Here is a 27,295-nt window from a genome sequence, read left to right on the forward strand (position 1 = left end):
CCTCAGACATTGCACAGGCGATAGAACAGCAGAATATGTACTGCAAAAAATATTTTTTTTCCCCATCAACACCACAAGAATTGAAGTGGCGGTGTTTCCGCAAATGCGGATTAGATCTTTAAATCTCATTAAGGTATTTAAGTCATTTCTTCAATCACATATTATTAGTTGAAATTACTGGACATCTCACAGACCCTCTGGCAATTTCATTGTAAATTCACCACTTTTTAACCTCATTCATTATCTCCAGCACCACACCATAAAAGACACATTTATATTTTCCATAGGTAAATAGATTAAAAGAAAAAGGTCCTTTGAAAGTGCCAGCTGATGTCATCAAAAAACACGGTCACTTTCAAAACCTGCAATGAGTTTCCGCATTACTGCAAATCACGTTGTCTGTGTAAATCACTGTTGTTTTAAAAAAAACTTTTGATGACATCAGGTGGCACTTTCTTAGGACCTTTTTACCTTTTTAAGTACAGAATGGAGAAACGATCGTTTTCGCATATGTTGACACTGATATTGTGCTGGAGATACTGGATATGAGGTGGAAAAAGTTGTGGATGTGTACCAACATTGTTAAACCATTGGGACAACTACAGGCGATGTTAAAAGTGTACCTGCACTATTTAGTCCACCGACTGCATATATTAGCCCTGCGATTGAAGTACAGCATCTTTGTCGAGTCTTAAAAGCAGGCAGGTGAGGACGGCGCTCTGGCATGAGGTGGAAATCCTTCGCTTCATCAACAAGATCCCTGTTGGAAAGAACACACAACTCAAAAGGTTGACAATGTATGACAGTAATATTACATGATAGCAACTGGGCCTCCAAAAGTAGCAGATATATACACATTTATCCAAACTTAGATGAACTATTTCGCAATAACCATTTTAGATACAGATGCCAGATTTCCAGTTGAGGCCAAATATATTGGCACCCTTGCACTTATCTTAAATAATTCACAATTTCTTCTGAAAAAAACTGTCTCCACACCTAGTTATTGGATGTTCAACATTGCAGAAACAATTTGTAAACTTAAGTTTACAATTTTGCATCTGGTTGCACAGCCTTTAGCCAAGATAACTGCCGACAAATGCTTCTTGCAGCCAATAATGACGTGGGCCCCATTACTGGCGATAATGGGGCCCACGTCGTTTGACCTTCTCAAGTTGGTTGTGTTGGTGGGCTGTGAGACCTGGGTGCCAGACCAGAGCGCTGTACTCGAGCACTGGTTGGAGAAAGTCTAGAGCCTTCGGTAATGTCAGAGATGTGCAAGTCCCATTTTAGGTTGGCTTGGAATGTCACGCCAAGTGCTTTGGAGCTGGACACCACCTGAAGTGTGTGGCCGGAGATGGAAACAATCAAAAGGAAGAGGGGTCATGCTGCGGCAGTGCATACAGTAGGCCTATGCTATGCTTATTGAAAAAATGACTTAAAAGACATACGATGACCTCTCTGCTTTTGAGTATCTTTTTGCTTTTGGTAATGTTCTGTCGCATGCAGTGGGCTTCTCAGGTTTAGAATCAGGGGTTCAGTCTAGTGAGCTGTGTATCGAGTGTGAATTGTTGCAGAAAGTACAATTTAAAACAGGCTATAGTCTACTTTCATTTAATTACATTTTTTGTATCAGGTGTATTTACAGACGGCATGTATGAGTCCGGAAAAATACATCCGTTAATTTTGTATTTTTACTCCGCCTATAAACTGCACATGGCACACTCGTCTACAGTTGGTACTAACATCTCTATTTACTGCTACTTCACAACTTTGGAAGTCACTTTTACTGGAGCTTTACTGGACTTTCTAACTTTTAAAAAGGCTAACCTGCCTTGTTTTTAGCCAAATGGCTAATAGCAATTACCAAATGGCTACCAACAGCCAGCCATTGGATCTACACTGCAGCCGCTGTGAAATGTTACCTGAACTAAAGGACGAGGTGGAAAACCGAATTCACCTGGGGCAGGGATTTGTCTGTAAAAAGTGCCTCGTGTGACCGGATGATGGATGACATCAGGGAGCTAAAGCAAAAGGAGAGTCTCGTCACCAAGTTCACTGATGTTGCTACAGCCCACCAAGTTCACCGACGTTGCTACAGCACATCTTGGTGCTAAATCTCTCTATCGGCCATAGGAGAGGCGAGCTGGGAGATACCAACCTGTTCCACTCCTTGCTGCTTTCCTGGAGCGAAAATCCATGACATTCTAGTGATGCTTCCCACAATCAAGCAGCAGCTACCTAAGGCTGACTCTCTGGTAATACATGTGGGTTCGATTGACATTAAGCAGGGTACCTCCGAATACCTGAAACAAGACTTCATGGACCTGATAGGAGCCACAAAGTATGCAGGCAAGCAGATTCTTATCTCTGGTCCGCTACCCTCAATAGGCTGTCGGTCAAATCGCTTTAGCGGGTCTCCTCCAAATCCACAACTGCTGAAAACACTGCCTCAGTGAAAGTGGCATTCATTGACAATTTCGAACGGTTTTGGAAGAGGGAGGATTGTTTCAATGAAGACGGAATACACTCAAAACGGCCGCGGGGGAACACAGAGCCTCCCTACGAACATAGCACAGTAGCTAACCGAGTGACTGACAGCCCAAGCCCCCAGGTAATTCCCATTATTACTACTCAGTCCTGTGTATGTTCAGCGAGAAATCCTCAGTTCAAGAAGTACTAAAATCAGTACTCTAAGTCCTGTGGAGTTATTTCACCCCCATTAGTACTGTTTACTCCACCAGTCTGCCACTAGTTTTGATGTATTCACTATTATTCTACAATGTAGAAAATAGTACAAATTAAGAAAACCCCTGGAATGAGTAGGTGTGTACCAAACTTTTGACTGGTACTGTAATTAACGCAATGGACAGGAAACAGCACTGTGCTGCACTTTATATTGATCAGTCAAAAGTATTTGATACGGTTGATCATGCACTCCTGTGGAGGCTATCCGAAATTGGTCTAAACCAAGCAGCCCGCGGCTGGTTGAAAAAATACCTGCACAACAGAAGTCAAAGTATGGCTGCTGATAGAGTTCAGTCTAATTTTGTTAACATAACAAAAAGGAGTCTGCCTTGCACTGCTTGTATAAACTGCTAAAACCAAAGCCAACATATTCTGTTGGTTTTCACTACACAGCAGCAGAAATTGGTTTGGCCTGACACGCTGAGGCAGCTTGTACACAACCCAAAGCCCGTTTGGTCTCACGTGGAATGAGACTAATCCATCACCAGAAAGACAAAAGGCTAGGGGATAGGACTAACAAATCAACTCCAAAATCTCCAGAAACAAGAAATGGTGGACGGTTGGCCATGGGACTAGCAACCCCATCCCGTAAAACCTTTGTGCTACAAAATCAGCAACAAATGTCAATTCTACAAGTGGATGCAAGGATCTCCCAGAGTCCCAGACTTGTATGAGCACCATCAGTGAAAGCCTACGGGAATCTGGTGACATGAAGACGGGAGCACTATACACCAAAAACAAACTGCATGTTGGCTTATTGAATGTTCAAACAATGTTTGAGTCTGAAAGCTGGCACAGGTTACCAACGAAATGAGATCCCAAGCTACAGATCCTGGGGGTGAGGGAAGCCAGTTGTACTAGCTCTGGATCCATGAGAACTAGCAATGGAGAAACAGTACTACACCCTGGACAGGAGGACAGACAACATCGTGAAGGTCTCCCCATCATCCTACAGAACGGTGTAGAGAAAACCCTGATGGAATGGAAACCTATCAGCAGCAGAATGATAAAAGCCAGCCGCAATGGACAACATACCAAACGAACATTAATCCAAATGGTATGCTCTCACAAATGATGCCAAAGAATAAAAATACCTGTTCTATAACACCCTCCAATCTGACAGAGACCTGAATCGTCATCAGAGACCTGAATGGAGAAGCATGGATGTGGAGACCTGAATGACAACAGTGAGAGACTGCCAACATTCTCTGTCACAAATAACCTGGTGATAGGTGGCACCCTGTTTCCCCACAAGAATATCCCCAAATTGACATGGTACTCTCCTAATGGAAGAGGCAAGAACCAGATTGACCACCTGATGATCAACAGCAAGCGGAGAAGCTCGCTGAGGGACGTCAAGGTGCGAAGGTAAGCAGATGTCGCCAGTGACCACCATCATCAAACTAAAGCGGAAACGCTCAGTACCACCAACAAAAGAAACACCAAGATTTCATGTTGGCATGCTGAGGGAACAAACTGCCAAGAAAACCTTCACAATGCAAGTTCGCAACAAGTATCAAGCCCTTTCAAACAACACAGAAGAAGATGAGGAGGAGACAGCGAGGAATATAGATAGGAAGTGGGAGAAAGTAGAAAGAAAACCATAGGACACAGAAGGCATGGCGAATGATTGAGGAAAGAAGGGACCTGAAAAAGCAAACAACAGATGCCAAATCACAAAGGCTGAAATAGAAATTGAAGGAGCAGTACAGAAAAAACACACAAGTCAAAAGGCCCTACCTGGAGGAGCTGGGAAGTGCAGCTGAAAAATCAGCAGCACGCTACCGAGTGGCCCAACTGTCTAAGGCACTGCATCTCAGTGCAAGAAGCGTCACTGCAGACCCTGGTTTGATCCCGGGCTGTATCACAACCGACTGTGATCGAGAGTCCCATAGGGCGGCGTACAATTGGCCCAGTGTCGTCCAGGTTAGGTAATTATTGTAAATAAGAATTTATTTTTAACTGACTTGCCTAGTTAAATAAAGGTTAAATAAAAATTAAAAAAACAGCAAGGGACAGTATACAAAATCACTTAACTTAATCTGTGGCAAATACTAAAATCAAAGACAAGCAAGACTACCGAGACAAGCAAGACTAGCAAGACTACCGAAAATTAACTGGAAGAAAGGATGGACAGATCATTTCAGAGATTCTCAGAGAACACCGTGTATCCAATGAACATGTCTGAAGCTGCTCCAGACACTGACCCACCAAGCAAAGAGGAAATAATCACTACCATCAAGTCACTAAAGAATGGGAAAAATCCAGGTCCTGATAATCTCAACACAGAGCTGTTCAAAATCAATCCAGTATTGCCTGCAAATATCCTTCTTCCACTCTTCACTGACATCTGGATGAAGGGAAATATACCTTCAGATTGGGCCAAGGGGGCTCATCATACAGGTACCTAAGAAGGGCACACTTTCTGACTGCAACCACTGGAGGGGCATCACATTTATATCTGTTCCCAGCAAGATATTTTGCAAGATTATCATATAACAGATATCTTTAGCTGTAAACAAGGTACTTAGGAACGAATAAATGGATTTAAGGGGAGGAAGGAGCTGTACAGACCAGATAGTCACCCTCCGGAACATCATTGAGCAATGTAAACTGGCAACAAAAACTCTACATCAACTTTATTGACTACCAGAAGACTTTTGACAGCATCCACCACGAAAGCCTATGGAAGATCTTAAGAATTTACGCAATCCCCACACATGTTATCATAAAACAGTTCTATAGCAACTTTTCATGCACTGTGGGAACGAGCAACATGAGCTTTGCTGTGAAGTATGGAGTTTGTGTGATCTCAGCCGTTCTCTTCAACCTGGCAATAGACTGGGTCATGCAGCGAACAACAGAAGATCAGCTAAGAGCAACTACTGTGATTTAAAAAATATATGTTTAACCTTTATTTAACTAGGCAAGTCAGTTAAGAACAAATTCTTATTTACAATGACGGCCCACCCCGGCCAAACCTGGACGATGCTGGGCCAATTGTGCGCCACCCTATGGGACTCCCAATCACGGCCGGATGTGATGTAGCCTGGATTCAAACCAGGGACTACAGCGATGCCTTCTGCACTGAGATGCAGTGCTTTAGACCGCTGCGCCACTCTGGAGCCCCTGGCTCTTTTATCACACACACCAACATCTAAAAGACAACTGACGGACTCCAATTATGTTGGCCAGAATGTCGACCTGGTTATCAACTGCAGCAAGACAAAGGTCATGCCCGTCAACATACAATGATAGCAATACAAGGTTATAACATTTACGGAAATGTTAATTTCAGTAATGTGTCATTTTAGAATTTGATTTGTAATGTGTAACTGTACATGTGTTGTGTTGAGACTGATCATGTTAATTTATTGTTCCCATGCCACCCTTGTAAATGAGACCGTGGTCTCAATGGTTTCCCCTGGTTAAATAGTTGTTATTCTGGTTGGAACGGATAGTAGTCTCCTGTGCATTTCCAAGGTTCAACAGTGGCTAGAATGCAGGTAGGGCTGATAGGTTTAGTGGTGGTAATTTTCATCTGTGGTGACAGATGAAAAAACGTGTAATTATATGATTGGCGATGGAAGACTGGTTGTCTGGATCGAGCCTGTCAACTTTGATGGAGACTGTCTTTTTACTGCTGGTCAGAGACCTCATTTGATGGTACCATGTGGCTGGGTTCTCCCTCTTGTTTTTCTGGATTTTGTTGTGGTAGAACCTTCATCTTGCTGCCTTGACCTCTCTATGGGCTTTGTAACTCAGAGTGCGCTATGAAGGCCAGTCTTTGTCACGGAAGGCTTTCAGTCTGCTTTTTATCAGCTCTTTGATTCTAGGTGAAATTGACTCCTTATCCTGTGCATGCATCCTAACCACCCGTTATGGGAAGTAAGTTGCAATGGCGTGATTCAGGGTGTTATATATATATATATATATTTTTTTATTTTTTATTTCACCTTTATCTAACCAGTTAGGCTAGTTGAGAACAAGTTCGCATTTGCAACTGCGACCTGGCCAAGATAAAGCTTAGCAATTCGACACATACAACACAGAGCTACACATGGAGTAAACAAAACATACAGTTAATAATACAGTAGAACAGAAGAAAACAAAAAGTCTATATACAGTGAGTGCAAATGAGATAAGTTAAGGCAATAAATAGGCCATGGTGGCGAAGTAATTACAAAATAGCAATTAAACACTGGAATGGTAGATGTGCAGAAGATGAATGTGCAAGTAGAGATACTGGGGTGCAAAGGAGCAAGATAAATAAATACAGTATGGGGATGAGGTAGGTAGATCGATGGGCTGAATACAGATGGGCTATGTACAGGTGCAGTGATCTGTGAGCTGCTCTGACAGCTGGTGCTTAAAGCTAGAGAGGGAGATATGAGTCTCCAGCTTCAGAGATTTTTGCAGTTCGTTCCAGTCATTGGCAGCAGAGAACTGGAAGGAAAGACGACCAAAGGAGGAATTGGCTTTTGGGGTGACCAGTGAGATATACCTGCTGGAGCGAGTGGGTGCTGCTAACGGTGACTAGTGAGTTGAGATAAGGCAGGGCTTTACCTAGCAGAGACTTGTAGATAACCTGTAGCCAGTGGGTTTGGCGACGAGTATGAAGCGAGGGCCAGCCAACGAGAGCGTACAGGTCGCAGTGGTGGGTAGTGTATGGGGCTTTGGTGACAAAACGGAAGGCACTGTGATAGACTGCATCCAATTTGTTGAGTAGAGTGTTGGAGGCTATTTTATAGATGAAGTCACCAAAGTCGAGGATCGGTAGGATGGTCAGTTTTACGAGGGTATGTTTGGCAGCATGAGTGAAGGAGGCTTTGTTGCGATATAGGAAGCCGATTCAAGATTTCATTTTGATTGGAGACGCTTAATGTGAGTCTGGAAGGAGAGTTTACAGTCTAACCAGACACCTAGGTATTTGTAGTAGTCAACGTATTCTAAGTCAAAGCCATCCAGAAAAGTGATGCTGGACGGGCGAGCAGTGATCGATTAACCGCTTACATCTAGACGTTCCGCTAGCGGAACACCTGCTCCAATATCCAATGATAGGCGTGGCGCGAATTACAAATTCCTCAAAAATACAAAAACTTCAATTTTTCAAACATAGGACTATTTCACAGCATTTTAAAGACAAGACTCTCCTTTATCTAACCACACTGTCCGATTTCAAAAAGGCTTTACAGCGAAAGCAAAACATTAGATTATGTCAGCAGAGTAACCAGCCAGAAATAATCAGACACCCATTTTTCAAGCTAGCATATAATGTCACATAAACCCAAACCACAGCTAAATGCAGCACTAACCTTTGATGATCTTCATCAGATGACAACCCTAGGACATTATGTTATACAATACATGCATGTTTTGTTCAATCAAGTTCATATTTATATCAAAAACCAGCTTTTTACATTAGCATGTGACGTTCAGAACTAGCATTCCCACCGAACACTTCCGGTGAATTTACTAAATTACTCACGATAAACGTTAACAAAAAACATAACAATTATTTAAAGAATTATAGATACAGAACTCCTTTGTGCAATCGAGGTGTCCGATTTTAAAATAGCTTTTCGGTGAAAGCACATTTTGCAATATTCTGAGTACATAGCCCGGCATCACGGGCTAGCTATTTAGACACCCAGCAAGTTTAGCCTTCACCAAAGTCCGATTTACTATTAGAAAAGTTTGATTACCTTTGGTGTTCTTCGTCAGAATGCACTCCCAGGACTGCTACTTCAATAACAAATGTTGGTTTGGTTCAAAATAATCCATAGTTATATCCAAATAGCGGCGTTTTGTTCGTGCGTTCAAGATACTATCCGAAGTCTAAATAAGGGTCACGCGCATGACGCATTTCGTGACAAAAAAATTCTATTTTAATGCCATTTTTCTCGTAAAAAAGCGATAATATTCCGACCGGGAGCGGTGGTTTTCGTTCAAAGATAAAACATGGAGTCCCCTCGTGCACGCGCCTGAGTCTCACAGTACTGTGAGCAGCCACTATCCAAACGCGCTACTGTTTTTCAGCCAGAGCCTGCAAAGGCACGATTCAGCTTTTTGCCGCCTTCTGAGAGCCTATGGGAGCCGTAGGAAGTGTCACGTAACAGCAGAGATCCCCTGTAATGGATAGAGATAATCAAGAAGGCCAAGAAATTGTCAGACAGGGCACTTCCTGCATGGAATCTTCTCAGGTTTTGGCCTGGCAAATGAGTTCTGTTATACTCACAGACACCATTCAAACAGTTTTAGAAACGTTGGAGTGTTTTCTATCCAAAGCTAATAATTATATGCATATTCTAGTTTCTGGGCAGGAGTAATAATCAGATTAAATCGGGTACGTTTTTTATCCGGCCGTGAAAATAGTGCCCCCTAGCCATAACAGGTTAAATAGCATGCATTTAGTTTTACTTGCGTTTAAGAGCAGTTGGAGGCCACGGAAGGAGAGTTGTATGGCATTGAAGCTCGTCTGGAGGTTAGTTAACACAGTGTCCAAAGAAGGGCCAGAAGTATACAGAATGGTGTAGTCTGCGTAGAGGTGGATCAGAGAATCACCAGCAGAGAGAGAGACATCATTCATGTATACTGAGAAGAGAGTCGGCCAGAGAATTGAACCCTGTGGCACTGCCAGAGGTCCGGATAACAGGCCCTCCGATTTGTCACACTGAACTCTGTCTGAGAAGTAGTTGGTAAACCAGGCGAGGCAATCATTTGAGAAACCAAGGCTGTCGAGTCTGCCAATAAGAATGTGGTGATTGACAGAGTCGAATGCCTTGGCCAGTTCAATGAATACGGCTGCACAGATATGTCTCTTATCGATGGCGGTTATGATGTTGTTTAGGACCTTGAGCGTGGCTGAGATGCACCCATGACCAGCTCTGAAACCAGATTGCATAGCGGAGAAGGTAAGGTGGGATTCGAAATGGTCGGTAATTGTTTTGTTAACTTGGCTTTCAAAGACCTTAGAAAGAGAGGGTAGGACAGATATAGGTCTGTAGCAGTTTGGGTCTAGAGTGTCACCCCCTTTGAAGAGGGGGATTACCACAGCAGCTTTCCCATCTTTGAGAATCTCAGACGATTCGAAAGAGAGGTTGAACAGGCCAGTAATAGGGGTTGCAACAATTTCGGCAGATAATTTTAGAAAGAGAGGGTCCAGATTGTCTAGGCCGGCTGATTTGTAGGGGTCCAGATTTTGGAGCCCTTTCAGAACATCAGCTATCTGGATTTGGGTGAAGGAGAAATGGTGGGGGCTTTGGCGGGTTGCTGTGGAGGGTGCCGGGCAGTTGACCGGGGTAGGGGTAGCCAGGTGGAAAGCATGGCCAGCCGTAGAGAAATGCTTCTTGAAATTCTCAATTATAGTGGATTTATCGGTGGTAACAGTGTTTCCTAGCCTCAGAGCAGTGGGCAGCTGGGAGGAGGTGCTCTTATTCTCCATGGACTTTATAGTGTCCCAGAACTTTTTGAGTTAGTACTACAGGATGCAAATTTCTGTTTGAAAAAACTAGCCTTAGCTTTCCTAACTGCCTGTGTATATTTGTTCCTAACTTCCCTGAAAAGTTGCATATCACGGGGGCTATTCGATGCTAATGCAGAACGCCACAGGATGTTTTTATGCTGGTCAAGGGCAGACAGGCCTGTGTGAGTGAACCAAGGACTATATCTATTCCTAGTTCTACATTTTTTGAATGGGGCATGCTTATTAAAGATGGTGAGGAAGGCACTTTTAAAGAATAGCCAGGCATCATCTACTGACGGGATGAGGTCAATGTCATTCCAGGATACACCGGCCAGGTCGATTAGAAAGGCTTGCTCGCAGAAGTGTTTTATGGAGAGTTTGACAGTGATGAGGGGTGGTCGTTTGGTCGCAGACCCATTACTGATGCAGGCAATGAGGCAGTGATCGCTGAGATCTTGATTGAAAACAGCAGAGGTGTATTTGGAGGGCGAGTTAGTTAGGATGATATGAGGGTGCCCGTGTTTATGGATTTGGGGTTGTACCTGGTAGGTTCATTGATAATTTGTGTGAGATTGTAGGATGGCCGGGGTGTTAAGCATGTCCCAGTTTAGGTCACCTCGTAGCACGAGCTCAGAAGATAGATGGGGGCAATCAATTCACATATGGTATCGAGGGCACAGCTGGGGGCAGAGGGAGATCTATAGCAAGCGGCAACAGTGAGAGACTTGTTTCTGGAAAGGTTAATTTTTAGAAGTAGAAGCTCGAATTGTTTGGGTACAGACTTGGATAGTAAGCCTGCAGAGTTCTGTATATCTTTGCAGTAGATTGCAACACCGCCCACTTTGGCAGTTCTATCTTGGCGGAAAATGTTATAGTTAGCGATGGAGATTTCAGGGTTTTTGGTGGTTTTCTTAAGCCAGGATTCAGACACGGCTAAGACATCCGGGTTGGCAGAGTGAGCTAAAGCAATGAGTAAAACAAACTTAGGGAGTTGGCTTCTAATGTTAACATGCATGAAACCAAGGCTTTTACGGTTACAGAAGTCAACAAATGAGAGCACCTGGGGAGTGGGAGTGGAGCTAGGCACTGCAGGACCTGGATTAACCTCTACATCACCAGAGGAACAGAGGAGAAGTAGGATAAGGGTACGGCTAAAGGCTATTCGAACTGGCCGTCTAGCACATTCGGAACAGAGATTAAAAGGAGCAGGTTTCTGGGCACGATAGCATAGATTCAAGGTAAAGTGTACAGACAAAGGTAAGGTAGGATGTGAGTATATTGGAGGTAAACCTAGGCATTGAGTAATGATGAGAGAGATATATCTAGAGACTTTTAAACCAGGTGATGTCATCGCATATGTAGGAGGTGGAACAACATGGTTGGTTAAGGCATATTGAGCAGGGCTTGAGGCTCTACAGTGAAATAAGACAGTAATCACTAACCAGGACAGTAATGAATGAGGCATATTGATATTAGAGAGAGGCATGCGTAGCCAAGTGAACATATGGGTCGAGTGAGTGGTTGGGCTGACTGGGGATACGGCGATTCAGACAGTTAGCAGGCTGATGCTAACAAGCTAACAGTTAGTAGGCCGGGGTTAAACAAGCTAGCAGTTAGCAGACCGGGGCTAGCAAGCTAGCAGTTAGCCGACCATTAGTAGGTTAGTAGGACCTGCCTTGTTGATAGCGTTGTTAAGAAGGCAGAGCATCGCTTTATTATAGACAGACTTCTCCCCATTTTAGCTACTACTGCATCAACATGTTTTGACCATGAGTTTACAATCCAGGGTTACTCCAAACAGTTTAGTCACCTTAGGGTTTAGTGAGTGTTTTGTTCCAAATACAATGCTTTTAGTTTTAGAAATATTTAGGGATAACTTATTCCTTGCCACCCACTCTGAAACTAACTGCATCTCTTTGTTAAGTGTTGCAGTCATTTCAGTCTCTGCATTAGCTGACGTGTATAGTGTTGAGTCATCCGCATACATACACACTCTGGCTTTAGTCAGTGGCATGTCGTTAGTAAAAACCGAAAAAAGCAAGGGGCCTAAACAGCTACCCTGGGGAATTCCTGATTCTAACTGGATTATATTTGAGAGGCTTCCATTAACCTCTTACATCTAGACGTTCCGCTAGCGGAACACCTGCTCCAATATCCAATGATAGGCGTGGCGTGAATTACAAATTCCTCAAAAATACAAAAACTTCCATTTTTCAAACATATGACTATTTCACTGCATTTTAAAGACAAGACTCTCCTTTATCTAACCACACTGTCCGATTTCAAAAAGGCTTTACAGTGAAAGCAAAACATTAGATTATGTCAGCAGAGTACCCAGCCAGAAATAATCAGACACCCATTTTTCAAGCTAGCATATAATGTCACAAAAAACAAAACCACAGCTAAATGCAGCACTAACCTTTGATGATCTTCATCAGATGACACACCTAGGACATTATGTTATACAATACATGCATGTTTTGTTCAATCAAGTTCATATTTATATCAAAAAACAGCTTTTTACATTAGCATGTGACGTTCAGAACTAGCATTCCCACCGAACACTTCCGGTGAATTTACTAAATTACTCACGATAAACGTTCACAAAAAACATAACAATTATTTTAAGAATAATAGATACAGAACTCCTTTGTGCAATCAAGGTGTCCGATTTTAAAATAGCTTTTTGGTGAAAGCACATTTTGCAATATTTTGAGTAGATAGCCCAGCCATCACGGCTAGCTATTTTGACACCCACCAAGTTTAGCCCTGACCAAACTCCGATTTACTATTAGAAAAGTTTGATTACCTTTGGTGTTCTTTGTCGGAATGCACTCCCAGAACTGCTACTTCAATAACAAATGTTGGTTTGGTTCAAAATAATCCATAGTTATATCCAAATAGCGGCGTTTTGTTTGTGCGTTCAAGACACTATCCTTAGTGTAAATAAGGGTCACGCGCATGATGCATTTTGTGACAAAAAAATTCTAAATATTCCATTACCGTACTTCGAAGCATGTCAACCGCTGTTTAAAATAAATTTTGATGCCATTTTTCTCGTAAAAAAGCGATAATATTCCGACCGGGAAAGCGTGTTTACATACAAAGAGAGAGAAAATAAAAGCATGGGATCCCCTCGTGCACGAGCCTGAGTCTCATAGTACTGTGACCGGCCACTATCCAAACGCGCTAATGTTTTTCAACCAGGGCCTGCAAAGCCACGATTCAGCTTTTTGCCGCCTTCTGAGAGCCTATGGGAGCCGTAGGAAGTGTCACGTAACAGCAGAGATCCCCTGTTTTGGATAGAGATAATCAAGAAGGCCAAGAAATTGTCAGACAAGGTACTTCCTGTACAGAATCTTCTCAGGTTTTGGCCTGCCATTTGAGTTCTGTTATACTCACAGACACCATTCAAACAGTTTTAGAAACGTTGGAGTGTTTTCTATCCAAAGCTAATAATTATATGCATATTCTAGTTTCTGGGCAGGAGTAATAATCAGATTAAATCGGGTACGTTTTTTATCCGGCCGTGAAAATACTGCCCCCTAGCCATAACAGGTTAAATAACTCCCTTTGTGTTCTGTTAGACAAGTAACTCGTTATCCACATTATAGCATTATACTAGTTCCCATACTGACAGACACCTCATTAAGTTCGCTGATGACACTGCCTTGATCAGCCTGTTGCATGATGACGAGGAACATCATGGCCCGGTCCTAGATGACTTTGTAGAATGGTGTGAGGAATCATACTTGGTCCTCAACACCAACAAGACCAAAGAGATGTGCATAGACTTCAGGAAGAGTACAACACCTACCTCTGCAACATCTATCAGAGGTCAGAATATAGAGACCGTATAGGAATACAAATACCTGGGTGTCCTCTTGGACAATAAGCTTCAGTGGAGTAAATGTACAGACCTGATCTACAAAAAGAGCCAACAGAGACTGTACTTTCTCAAAAAGCTGGGATCTTTTAAAGTAGACTGTACTATACTGACTGTTTTACAAATGTTTCATTGAGAGTATTTTAACTTTTTGTATTGTTTGTTGGTTTGGCAATGCCACTGTCAGCCAGAGAAATATGCTGAGAAGGATTATCACCACAGCAAGCAAGGTACTTGGAGACAAACAGACAGGCCTGGATGAGATCTTTAAGGTCAGGGCCCTCCGCAAGGCTCACAAAATCATTTTAGACCCAAACCACCCTCTGTTCCCGGACTTGGAACTACTCCCCTCTGGGCGCATATATTGGGCACCCCTCAGCAGGAAAAACAGAACTAGACAATAATTTGTGCCAGGTGTGATATCCCTCCTAAATAGCTCGGGCTAATGTTCCAATCGACTCTAAGGCCAGCAGGCTAGTCTTTAAAAAAAAAAATGTTTTATTGGTATGTAACTGTTATGAAAGTTGTATTGTCAATTTTGTCCTGTATTTAAATGCCACTTTAAACGTGTACATGAAGCTGCAACAACATTTCCCCATGGGGACAATAAAGTCAGTAAGTAAACACTTGTTGAGTGTCCTTATCTAAAGCCATAGCACAAGTTTTTCCAGCAACAGACTATGATCAATAATGTCAAAAGCTGCACTGAAGTCTAACAAGACAGCCCCCACTATCATCCATTTCTCTCAGCCAATCATCAGTCATTTGTGTAAGTGCTGTACCTGTTGAGTGTCCTTCCCTATAAGCATCCTGAAATTCTGTTGTCAATTTGTTTACTGTGAAATAGCATTGTTTCTGGTCAAAACCTTTTTTCCAGATGTTTACTAAGGGTTGGTGACAGGCTGATTGGTCGGCTATTTGAGCCAGTAAAGGGGGCTTTACTATTCTTGGGTAGCGGAATGACTTTAGCTTCCCTCCAGGTCTGTGGGCACATGCTTTCTAGTAGGCTTAAATTGAAGATGTGGCAAATAGGCGTGGCAATATCGTCTGCTATTATCCTCAGTAATTTTCCATCCAGATTGTCAGACCCCGGGGGCTTGTCATTGTTGATAAACAACGATCATTTTTTTTCACCTCTTCCACAGTGACTTTACGGAACTCAAAAGTACAATTCTTGTCTTTCATAATTTTGTCCGATATACTTGGATGTGTAGTGTCAGTGTTTGTTGCTGGCATGTCATCCCCATGTTTCCCTAAGTCTTGCCAATGAAAAAGTCATTAAAATAGTTTGCAATATCAGTGGGCTTTGTGATGAATGAGCCATCTGATTCAATGAATGAAGGAGCCGAGTTGGCTTTTTTCCCCAACATTTCATTCAAAGATTTTTACTATCATTCTTTATATAATTTATCACCTTTGTTTCATAGTGTAGTTTCTTTTTCTTTAGTTTAGTCACATGATTTCTTAATTTGCAGTAATATTGCCAATCAGTTGGGCTGCCAGTCGTATTTGCCATACCTTTTGCCTCATCCCTCTCAACCATACCATTTTTCAATTCCTCATCAATCCAAGGGGATTTAATAGTTATTATAGTCATTTTCATAATGGGTGCGTGCTTATTAGTAACTGGAATAAGTCGTTTCATAAAATGCGTCAAGTGCAGCGTCTGGTTGCTCTTCATTACACACCACAGAACAGCAAATATTCTTTACATCAACATATGAATCACTACAAAACTTATTGCATGACCTCTTATACACTATATTAGGCCCAGCCTTTGGAACTATGGTTTTCCTAGATATGGCCATTATATTGTGATCACTACATCCTATGGATTTGGATACTGTTTTAAAGCAAATATCTGCAGTGTTAGTAAAGATGTGATCAATACATGTTGATTATTTAATTCATGTGCTGTTTGTAACTACCCTGATAGTTTGACTGACAACCTGATCCAGGTTGCAAGCACTGGTTACAGCTTGAAGTTTTTTCCTGAGTGGGGAGCTTGATGATAGCCAGTCAATATTTAAAATCAGCCAGAAAATATACTTCTCTGTTGATATCACATACATTAATCAGGCATTTCACACATATTATACAGATATTGACTTAGCACTTGGTGGTCTATAGCAGCTTCCTAGATGAACCTGTCGCCATATTACTTCAACAGTATTTAACATGAGATCTTCTCTAAGCTTTACAGGAATGTGGTTCTTTATATAGACCGCAACACCACCCCCGGTGGCATTTCTGTCTTTTCGGTAAATGTTATAACCATGTATTGCTACCACTGTATCAGCAACGGTATTATCTAAGTGGGTTTCTGCGATAGTCAGAATATGTATGCCATCGGTTACAAGCAAGTTATTGACTTCATGGACCTTGTTTCTTAGGCTACATATGTTAATATGGGCTATTTTTAGCACTTTTCTGGGTAGCTTCATTGTTTTTAATGCTTTACTGGGAAGCTGATCAGAGGTAGACTTACTCATGTTATTTATAATTGAGCTGATAGTGCAGAGTGAGCTGCATAAAGTGGTCTTCCTACTATTGCACACCGCCTCAGTGCTAACAGTGTAACTCTGGTTTATAGGCTCATGATTACTGCTTACAATAGCTGTAGGATAAACAGATGTATTTGGTGCAATTAGGGGTACATAAATTAAATTACTTACATTGTGTTTGCCAATGCCCCTAAGATCATGTACAGTGGGGCAAAAAAGTATTTAGTCAGCCACCAATTGTGCAAGTTCTCCCACTTAAAAAGATGAGAGAGGCCTGTAATTTTCATCATAGGTACACTTCAACTATGACAGACAAAATGAGAAAAACAAATCCAGAAAATCACATTGTAGGATTTTTTATTAATTTATTTGCAAATTATGGTGGAAAATAAGTATTTGGTCAATAACAAAAGTTTATCTCAATACTTAGTTATATACCCTTTGTTGGCAATGACAAAGGTCAAATGTTTTCTGTAAGTCTTCACAAGGTTTTCACACACTGTTGCTGGTATTTTGGCCCATTCCTCCATGCAGATCTCCTCTAGAGCAGTGATGTTTTGGGGCTGTCGCTGGGCAACACGGATTTTCAACTCCCTCCAAAGATTTTCTAATGGGGTTGAGATCTGAAGACTGGCTAGGCCACTCCAGGACCTTGACATGCTTCTTACGAAGCCACTCCTTCGTTGCCTGGGCGGTGTGTTTGGGATCATTGTCATGCTGAAAGACCCAGCCATGGTTCATCTTCAATGCCCTTGCTGATGGAAGGAGGTTTTCACTCAAAATCTCACGATACATGGCCCCATTCATTCTTTCCTTTACACGGATCAGTCGTCCTGGTCCCTTTGCAGAAAAACAGCTCCAAAGCATGATGTTTCCACCCCCATGCTTCACAGTAGGTATGGCGTTCTTTGGATGCAACTCAGCATTCTTTGTCCTCCAAACACGACGAGTTGAGTTTTTACCAAAAAGTTCTATTTTGGTTTCATCTGACCATATGACATTCTCCCAATCCTCTTCTGGATCATCCAAATGCTCTCTAGCAAACTTCAGACGGGCCTGGACATGTACTGGCTTAAGCAGGGGGAAACGTCTGGCACTGCAGGATTTGAGTCCCTGGCGGCGTAGTGTGTTACTGATGGTAGGCTTTGTTACTTTGGTCCCAGCTCTCTGCAGGTCCTTCACTAGGTCCCCCCGTGTGGTTCTGGGATTTTTGCTCACCGTTCTTGTGATCATTTTGACCCCACGGGGTGAGATCTTGCGTGGAGCCCCAGATCGAGGGAGATTATCAGTGGTCTTGTATGTCTTCCATTTCCTAATAATTGCTCCCACAGTTGATTTCTTCAAACCAAGCTGCTTACCTATTGCAGATTCAGTCTTCCCAGCCTGGTGCAGGTCTACAATTTTGTTTCTGGTGTCCTTTGACAGCTCTTTGGTCTTGGCCATAGTGGAGTTTGGAGTGTGACTGTTTGAGGTTGTGGACAGGTGTCTTTTATACTGATAACCAGTTCAAACAGGTGCCATTAATACAGGTAACGAGTGGAGGACAGAGGAGCCTCTTAAAGAAGTTACAGGTCTGTGAGAGCCAGAAATCTTGCTTGTTTGTAGGTGACCAAATACTTATTTTCCACCATAATTTGCAAATAAATTCATTAAAAGATCCTACAATGTGATTTTCTGGATTTTTTTTTCTCATTTTGTCTGTCATAGTTGACGTGTACCTATGAAAATTACAGGCCTCTCTCGTCTTTTTAAGTGGGAGAACTTGCACAATTGGTGGCTGACTAAATACTTTTTTGCCCCACTGTATATTTGATGCAGCATTATGACATCTCATTGTCACAATGGTAGGGACTAACTGAGCTGGTCTTGGATCATTTACCAGTCATTGTTTCAACGCAGCCTTGAAATGTGTGGACAGAGTCCAGGAGCCAAGATGATTTGGATGGACTCCGCCATTCCTGTAGAGTATCTTCTGTTTCCAGAAGGGGTCAAAGTTATCTATAAAAGCGACTCAAGCAGAGCTACAGTAATCCTGATGTCGTTTGACCCCACATGGACTACGACAGTGTCTTCTCCCGGAATCTGTGGTAGAACAGTCGAAAGCAGCCTTGTTATGTCCTGTACTCGTGCTCCTGGGTAGCACAGGGTTTTTGCCTTGGGGACCGAGATATTTCTCACCATAGAGCTGCCAATGATGACAGCTGGTGATGTTGAATGGGCAGCTCTGAAGTTCTGAACCCGAGGTAGAAGCCACCGGAGAGGGAGACAGAACCGAGGACGAAGACGCAGGTACCTCTGCATCCGATCTTGATTGGGAATCAATCAAGGACGAAGGCGCCGGAATCTCTGGATCCAGGGCGGCAAAGACGTTTCTGGTCTGTGTGCATACATTTTCATATTTATTCTTACTGGTCCCCCATGGGTATCGAACCCACAAACCTGGTGTTGCAAGTGCCATGCTCTACCAACTGTGCCACATACTCAAATCGTTGCCGCCACTCCAAAATATATGATAAATTTTTTTTTTAAAAGCTAATGTAGAAAAGATAATGGATCTAGATTTTTTTTTAAAATACGATTATTTGAGAACTAACAAATCACCAAAATAAAACTAGACAGTCGGGGAGAATCAAAAATTCAAGAAATGTCATGGCATGGGGTACTCATTGATTTTTTTAAATAATGTTTGAGCCACTCAGATAACATAAGAACACAGCGTAAGCCATGGCAAAATGTGTAGAACTGCAGAAAATGTACTTTAAAGATGCAAATTTTTTCTCAGCCCCATGGCAAAAGGTGTAGAAAAGCCAGAAATAAGCTTTAAAACTGATATTTTTTCTTTCAGCCCCATGCCAGAATGTGTAGAAATGCAGGGAACTAGCTTTAAAACTGAAATATTCTCTCTCCCATGGCAAAATGTGTACAATATAAGGAAAAATGTTGTCTCTGCGGCCAAGAGGACAAACTAACATTTTCGGTAGGTGAATGCGTTTTCTACCTCTCCGTCTCGTCTATGGTTTTTCCATGTTTTCAAGCTGCTTACTCAGGGTAGTCTTGACCTGCTGATGACCATTAAGACATCCTCTTGAATAGTTTGTTATTGTTTAGCGAATTTGAATCAAAACATTAAATTAATAGGACTGTATTATCCTCAAATATACCATTCTTCCGCGTCCAACATTTCTAGATTAATGTAATATTTTCTTAATCAGCTTCCTAAATCTATTAAGAGTGAATAATGAATAAATATATAAAAGTAACCATCCAAGGCTGCCATCTCTGTGCCTTGGAAACCACAGAATCAAACCACGTGTCTCTTCAGCAGTGGGGTCTTCCTGTTTACCACCAACGAAACGAAACATTAAAAACAAAATAACACCCTCCCTACAATCAAACATGGGGGAGGTTCGATAATGCTGTGGGGTTACTTTGCTGCCTCAGGTACTGGGGGCCTTGAACGTGTGCAAGACATCATGAAATCAGCAGATTATCAAGGTGTTTCGAAGTGCAATGTTCAACTCAGTGTCCAACGGTGTCTCTGTTGTAGGTTGGAAGTCTACCAGCAGGACAACGACCCCAAACATCAAAAGCAACCTGGAATGGTTTGAGAAGAAAACGCTGGACTGGCCAGTGAAGAGTCGAGATCTGAATCACATCCATAACTATGGCAAGAGCTGGAAACAGCCCTTGGTGGAGGGCACCCCTCAAACATTGAAGTATTACAGCAGTGTGCTACTAAAGAGCAGGCCAAATTGCCAGTAAGAAAGTGCAGCAAATTAATTTGTCTGCAGTTATCTTGGCCAAAGGCTGTGCAAACAAGTACTCTGGGGTGCCAATCATTTTGTCCATGCCATGTGTCTTTATTAAAGTATACAAAAATAAAATTGGTTCTGCTACTACAGTGCCTTCAGAAGGTATTCATACCCCTCGACTTTTCACATTTTGTGCTACAGCCTGAATAAAAAGTTAATGAAATATATTTTTGTCTCACCCATCTACACACAATACCCCATAACGACAAAGTGAAAACATGTTTTTAGAAATTGTTCCAAATTTATTGAAAACATTTAAATAAGTATTTGAACCCCTAAGTCAATACATGTTAGAATTACCTGTGGCAGTGATCATAGCTGTGTCTTTCTGGGTGAGTCTAAGAGCTTTGCACACCTGGATTGTACAATATCTGTCCATTAAAAAAAAAAAATCTTCAAGTTCTTTCAAAGTGGTTGTTGATCATTGGGAGACAACCCTTTTCAAGTCTTGCCATGCAAATTTAAGTCAAAACTGTAACTTGGCCATTCAGGAACATTCACTGTCTTCTTGGTAAGCAACTCCAGTGTAGATTTGGCCTTGTGTTTTAGGTTATTGTCCTGCTAAAAGGTGAATTCATCTCCCAGTGTCTGGTGGAAAGCAGACAACCAGGTTTCCTCTAGGATTTTGCCTGTGCTTAGCTCCATTCCGTTTCTTTTTTTATTCTTACTCCCCAGTCCTTAATTATTACAAGCATACCCATAACATGATGCAGCCACCACTATGCTTGAAAATATGGAGAGTGGTACTCAGTTGTGTTGTATCAGATTTGCAAACAAGCATGTTTTCGAATATTTGTATTCCTGTACAGGCTTCCTTCTTTTCACACTGTCATTTAGGTTAGTATTGTGGAGTAACTACAATGTTGTTGATCCATCTTCAGTTTTCTCCTATCACAGCCATTAAACTCTAACTGTTTGAAAGTCACCATTGTCCTCATGGTAAAATCCCTGAGCGGTTTCCTTCCTCTCCGCCAACTGAGTTAGGAGGGACACCTGTATCTTTGTAGTGACTGGGTGTATTGATACTCCATCCAAAGTATAATTAATAACTTTACCATGCTCAAAGGGATGTTCAATGTCTGCTTTCTTTATTTTTACCCATCTACCAATAGATGGCCTTTTTTCGAGGCACTGGAAAACCTCCCTTGTCTTTGTGGATGAATCTGTCTGAAATTCACTACTCGACTGACGGACATTACAGATAATTGTTTGCGTGGGGTACAGAGATGAGGTAGTCATTCAGAAAGTATATTAAACACTATTATTGCACACAGTAAGTCCATGCAACATATTACGCGACTTGTTAATCAAATGTTTACTCCTGAACTTATTTAGGCTTACCATAAGAAAGGGTTTGAATACTTAATGACTCAAGACATTTCAGCTTTTCATTTTATATTAAATTTGTAAACATTTCGAAAAAAAATTCCACTTTGACATTATGGGGTATTGTCTATAGGCCAATGTCATTTTTTCTCTCCAATTTAATCTATTTTAAATTCAGGCTGTAGCTCAACAAAATGTGGAAATGTCAAGGGGTGTGAATACTTTCTGAAGGCAGTGTTAAAGCAACCATACATTAAAACATAGATGCAACAAACAGCGTCAGTCACCTGCATTTGTGGCAAAAGCGCACCAGCTCATCCTGTTGAACGCGGTCTGCCAAGAACTGGGGTCGACAAAGGGGCAGACGGGTCTTCGAGAGCAACTCAGGGAGCCGAGGTTCCCGCTCCTCGCGTTCATGCCGCACCCACGCAAGAACTGCTTCAAACACCTAGAATGAGGGGACACAGAATGTCAGAAGGATTAGGAACAAGTTTAGGAATTCAAATCCGGTCATGTTAGACGCTGTTTACCACAGCACAGTCAGTTTTATCACAGGCGAACGATGTTGAACTCATCACTGCATTCTCTATCAGAAAGTGGGCTGGCCCTCATTGGTATCGCGTAGGTCAAAACATTGGTCTGATCATTTATAAAGCTCTTGCGCAAAAACTCCTGCATTAACTTAAATCATTACTAACCTATAGAAGTATGAGATACCCACTCACAGGGATGGCTTTTTGTTTCTTTGAACTTCACTTATGTCTTCAGAATACCCTACAGTTGGATGCATTGGTGCCTTTCGGGCAATTCGAAGACTTGGTCAAAGACCTCTTTAGAGAGGAATGTGCATGTTTTTTTACAACTGTTTTTGAGTTTCCTGTGCTCCCGCCTTGAAGTATTTATGTCTAACTTTAAATTAGTAATTGTTACTGGTCTTGTGATGCAGGGCTCCCTTGCAAAAGAGACCTTTGTCTCAATGGGACTCCCTTAAATAAAAGGTTATATAAAAATAAAGAAAGAGCTGGAGAACATTGATATGGTCTGACCATATGCCCTTTGTGAACTGTCCCACCTCCCTGTAGTGACACATCTGTTGTCACCAACTTGCGTATGATTCTCCCCGTGGGGCAGCCCTGCATCAAGAGGGATGGGTCTCTCTAGCATTAGAGAGGGGCACGCTGGAAGTCTCACGAGGAGGAGGCCAAGCGGGAAGCAGTGGCAAAACACTGAGAAGCTGTGGCAAAAAGCTGTTGCGCTCTCCACGGTGAGCAGGTGCGACATCAGGAGGGCTGTGTGCTCTGCTTCCTGAGCCCGGGTGTAGGTTAGGACTAGGGCTATGGTTGCTTCAGCACACTTCCTGAATGTCTGTGGTGCCAGGGATAGACGGAATGGGAGGTGAGAAATTCCTAAGCTATGCTCTCAAAGGTGAACATCATATCACCTGTGTGCAGGACAAACTGATGTGGAATTAAGCATCCTTGAGGTCAACAGTAGTGAACTACTCGTTCGGTCGAATAGAATCTAACAGCATGCGATGCGTTAGCATTCGCACTCAGACACTTGAGGTACCATAAATCTAGGACGGGGTGTACCCCTCCCCCTGAAGAAGCCTTGGTGAGCTTCCTCCCTAGGTACCACTCCCTTGGCCAAAAGAGACACTCATCTTTGAGGACACGGCCGCTTCACCCTGTGCAGTGGACTGCACTACTCCCATGAAACGCAGGACCCAGGGGGAGACTGCCCAGGGGGAGACTTCTGTGAAGAGCGGGGGAACCCAGAGCAGGGGAATAGGTGGGTGGAGAGAGCCCTCTGGGGCAACTGCGTATTTGGGCAACCTGTCCCATGGAAGGGACGGGGGACCTGTCAGGCCTGTTGGCTGGACAAGGTTGGCCTTGAGAGGTTGATGGTTAAAAAGGCAAAATGTAGAACCATCACCCTCTGCCCCTGGGCCTGGATATGATGGGAACTCTTTAAATAACTAAACTGGGGTAACAGTGGCTTTGACCCACCCCAACGAGGGCTATAGGTCTTGAGGTGGGGGGCTCTGAACTATCCCAACAACTCCATGCCATTCATATCCGTAGCCTGGCACTGGTGACTTGAGTGGCTCATCCCAAAGTATTTCAAATGGGTTGAGGTCGGTTGATTGTGGAGGCCAGGTCATCTGACGCAGCACTCCATCACTCTCCTTCTTGGTCAAATAGCCCTTACACAGCCTGCAGGTGTGTTTTGGGGCATTGTCCTGTTGAAAAACAAATGATCATCCCACTAAGCGCAAACCAGATGGGATGGCGTATCGCTGCAGAATGCTGTGGTAGCCATGCTGGTTAAGTGTGCCTTGAATTCTAAATAAATCACTTACAGTGTCACCAGCAAAGCACCCCCATGTCACCTCCTCCATGCTTTACGTTGGGAACCACACATTCAGAGATCATCCGTCCACCTACTCTGCGTCTCACAAAGACACAGCAGTTGGAACCAAAAATCTCAAATTTCGACTCCAGACCAAAGGACAGATTTTTACCGGGTCTAATTTCCATTGGCCGTGCTTCTTGGCCCTTCTTATTGGTGTCCTTTAGTAGTGGTTTCTTTACAGCAATTCGACCATGAAAGCCTGATTCACGCAGTCTCCTCTGAACAGTTGATGTTGAGATGTGTCTGTCACTTGAACTCTGAAGCATTTATTTGGGCTGCAATTTCTGAGGCTGTAACTCTAATGAATTTACCCTCTGCAGCAAAGGTAACTCTGGGTCTTCCTTTCATGTGGCGGTCCTCATGAGAAACAGTGTCATCATAGCGCTTGATAGTTTTTGCAACTGCACTTGAAACTTTCAAAGACCTTGACATTTTTAGGGATTGACTGACCTTCATGTCTTAAAATAATGGACTGTCGTTTCGCTTTGCTTATTTGAGCTGACCTTTTACCAAATAGGGCTATCTTCTGTATCTTGTCACAACACAACTGATTGGCTCAAACACATTAAACAGTAAAGAAATTACACAAATTAACTTTTAACAAGGCGCGCACCTGTTAATTGAAATGCATTCTAGGTGACTACCTCATGAAGCTGGTTGAGAGAATGCCAGGAGTGTGCAAAGCTGTCAAAGGCAAAAGGTGGCTACTTTGAAGAAACTCAAATATAAAATACATTGATGTTTAACACTTTTTTTTGTTACTACATGATTATTTCATAGTTTTGATGTCTTTACTATTATTCTACAATGTAAAAAAAGTCAAAATAAAGAAAAACCCTTGAATGAGTATGTATGTTCAAACTTTTGACTGGTACTGTAGGTGTGGGAGACGAAGAATACTCAGGATCGAGTTTGGAGGCAGCGCGTCTGATCGGCTTGAAGAAGGGGAGATCAGCCATTGACTCCTGCCCTCCCTTCTCAGTTTGGCTGGGCAGTACAAGCTGAGCAGAGGAGATGAACTCTTCCTCAGGGGCGTAATACCTCCCCTGGTCAGAGAGGGCGCTGCCTGATGCAGCAAGAGACATGCCGTCATCCTCACTTCGTGATTCATCTTTAAGGTCCGCCCCCCAGGACAGATAGGCGTCCTCCGAATATGCTGGGAGCTTGAGGGGAAGATGGCTGTCCCTCTTGAGATTTTGTTCGCAACGTCTTCCTCGAGCAAGAACGAGGCCTACCATGATCTATGTTTAAGGACACCGGGGCCCAGCTGAAAGCAATGTGAATCAGACTGGGACACGAAATGGCTGCAACTGCAGGGGAAAGGCTTGCTAGGCTTGCGCTGCTTTCCCTCCCCGTGCTATGACGACTTGGTCGGTTAACCTGTCGACATTTGTTTAGATCGGATGGGCGAAAACAAGCTGGAATACCCGGGGGGAAGTAGCTAGCTAGCTAGCTAGCTACTCCACACTGCTACTCAACGGAGAAGCCGGGCAAGATACGGGGTGACGTTAGCTGGAAGCCAGGTAATCAGAAACAGGACAGGTAAGCAGAAATAGCTTAACTTCTTATGGATTGAGGGCGCTATTTTCACGTCCGGATGAAAAGTGTGCCCAAAGTATACTCCCTGCTATTTAGGCTCAGAAGGTAGGATATGCATATAATTAGTAGATTTGGATAGAAAACACTCTGAAGTTTCTAAAACTTTGAATGATGTCTGAGTATAACAGAACTCATATGGCAGGCAAAACCCTGACAAAAATCCAACCAGAAAGTGGGAAATCTGAGGTTGTGGTTTTTTCAAGTGATTGCCTTTACAGTATACAGTGACTTAGGGTTCATTTTGCAATTCCTAAGACTTCCACTAGATGTCAACAGTCTTTAGAAAGTTGTTCCAGGCTTCTATGGTAAACAGAGAACGAACAAAGGAAGTTGGAAGTAGTTGACTCAGGAAAGGACATGACTTCATTGGCGTGCTTTCACGTGGGAGTTAGCTGTGTTCCATTACATTTTTCAAGACATTGGAATCGTCCGGTTGGAATATTATTGAAGTTTTCTGTTAAAAAGGCCCTAAAGATTGATGCTATACATCGTTTGACGTTTCTATGAATGTAAATATAACTTTTTTAGATTTTTCGTCGCACTTCCTACATTTGGAGTAGCTTACTGAACGCGCAAACAACAAGGAGGTATTTGGACATAAATTATGGACTTTATCAAACAAAACAACATTTATTGTGGACCTGGGATTCCTGGGAGTGCATTCTGATGAAGATCAAAGGTAAGTGAATATTTATAATGCTATTTATGATTTTAGATGACTCCAAAATGGCAGGTATCTGTATTGCCTGCTGTTGTCTGAACGCTGTACAGATTATTGCAAAGTGTGCTTTCCCCATGAAGCTTTTTTGAAATCTGTCACAGCGGTTGCATTAAGGAGATGTTTATCTATAATTCTTTGAATAACAGTTTAATATTTTATCAATGTTTATGATGAGTATTTCTATAAATTGATGTGCTCATTCACCGGAAGTTTTTGAAGGAAAAACATTTCTGAACATTATGGGCCAATGTAAAAATGGGGTTTTTGGATATAAATATGAACTTTACCGAGCTAAACATACATGTATTGTGTAACATGAAGACCTATGAGTGCCATCTGATGAAGATCAAAGGTTAGTGCTTAATTTTAGCTGTATTTCTGGTTTTTGTGACGCCTCTTCTTGCTAGGAAATTGGCAGTGCGTTTTTTCTTGTCAAGGTGATGTCTTAACATAATCTAATGTTTTGCTTTCGCAGTAAAGCCTTTTTGAAATCGGACAATGTGGTTGGATTAAGGAGGGTCTTATCTATAAAATGGTGTATAACACTTGTATGTGTGAGAAATTTGAATTGAGAGATTTTGGTGGTTTTGAATTTGCCGCCCTGCTATTTCACTGGGTGTTGAATAATGTGTCCCGCAGGTGGGACGGTCAGGTCCCACATACCAAAGAGAGGTTAACAACACTATCAACAAGGCAGGTCTTACAGGCCCTAGTTCTGTTGTACCTTGACTACTGTTCAGTCGTGTGGCCAAGTGCCACAAAAAAGGACTTAGGAAAATTGCAATTGGCTCAGAACAGGGCAGCACGGCTGGCCATTGG

At 42.5% G+C, this 27,295-nt stretch overlaps 1 protein-coding gene across 2 annotated transcripts in view; it reads right to left on the reverse strand.

The window, feature by feature from the left end:
• The window catches only part of klhl18 (kelch-like family member 18), a 98,243-nt gene that overhangs the window by 40,132 nt on the left and 30,816 nt on the right, over positions 1 to 27,295 (reverse strand). For both annotated transcript variants that reach the window (XM_045693786.1, XM_045693785.1), the window contains 2 exons: positions 22,029 to 22,189; positions 624 to 760 (listed from right to left, as the gene is read on the reverse strand). In XM_045693786.1, coding sequence (XP_045549742.1) covers positions 624 to 760; positions 22,029 to 22,189 — 298 coding nt within the window. The remainder of the gene's footprint in view (positions 1 to 623; positions 761 to 22,028; positions 22,190 to 27,295) is intronic.

Source organism: Salmo salar, chromosome ssa14, assembly GCF_905237065.1.
Source record: "Salmo salar chromosome ssa14, Ssal_v3.1, whole genome shotgun sequence".
NCBI classification, from domain to species: Eukaryota; Metazoa; Chordata; class Actinopteri; order Salmoniformes; family Salmonidae; genus Salmo; species Salmo salar.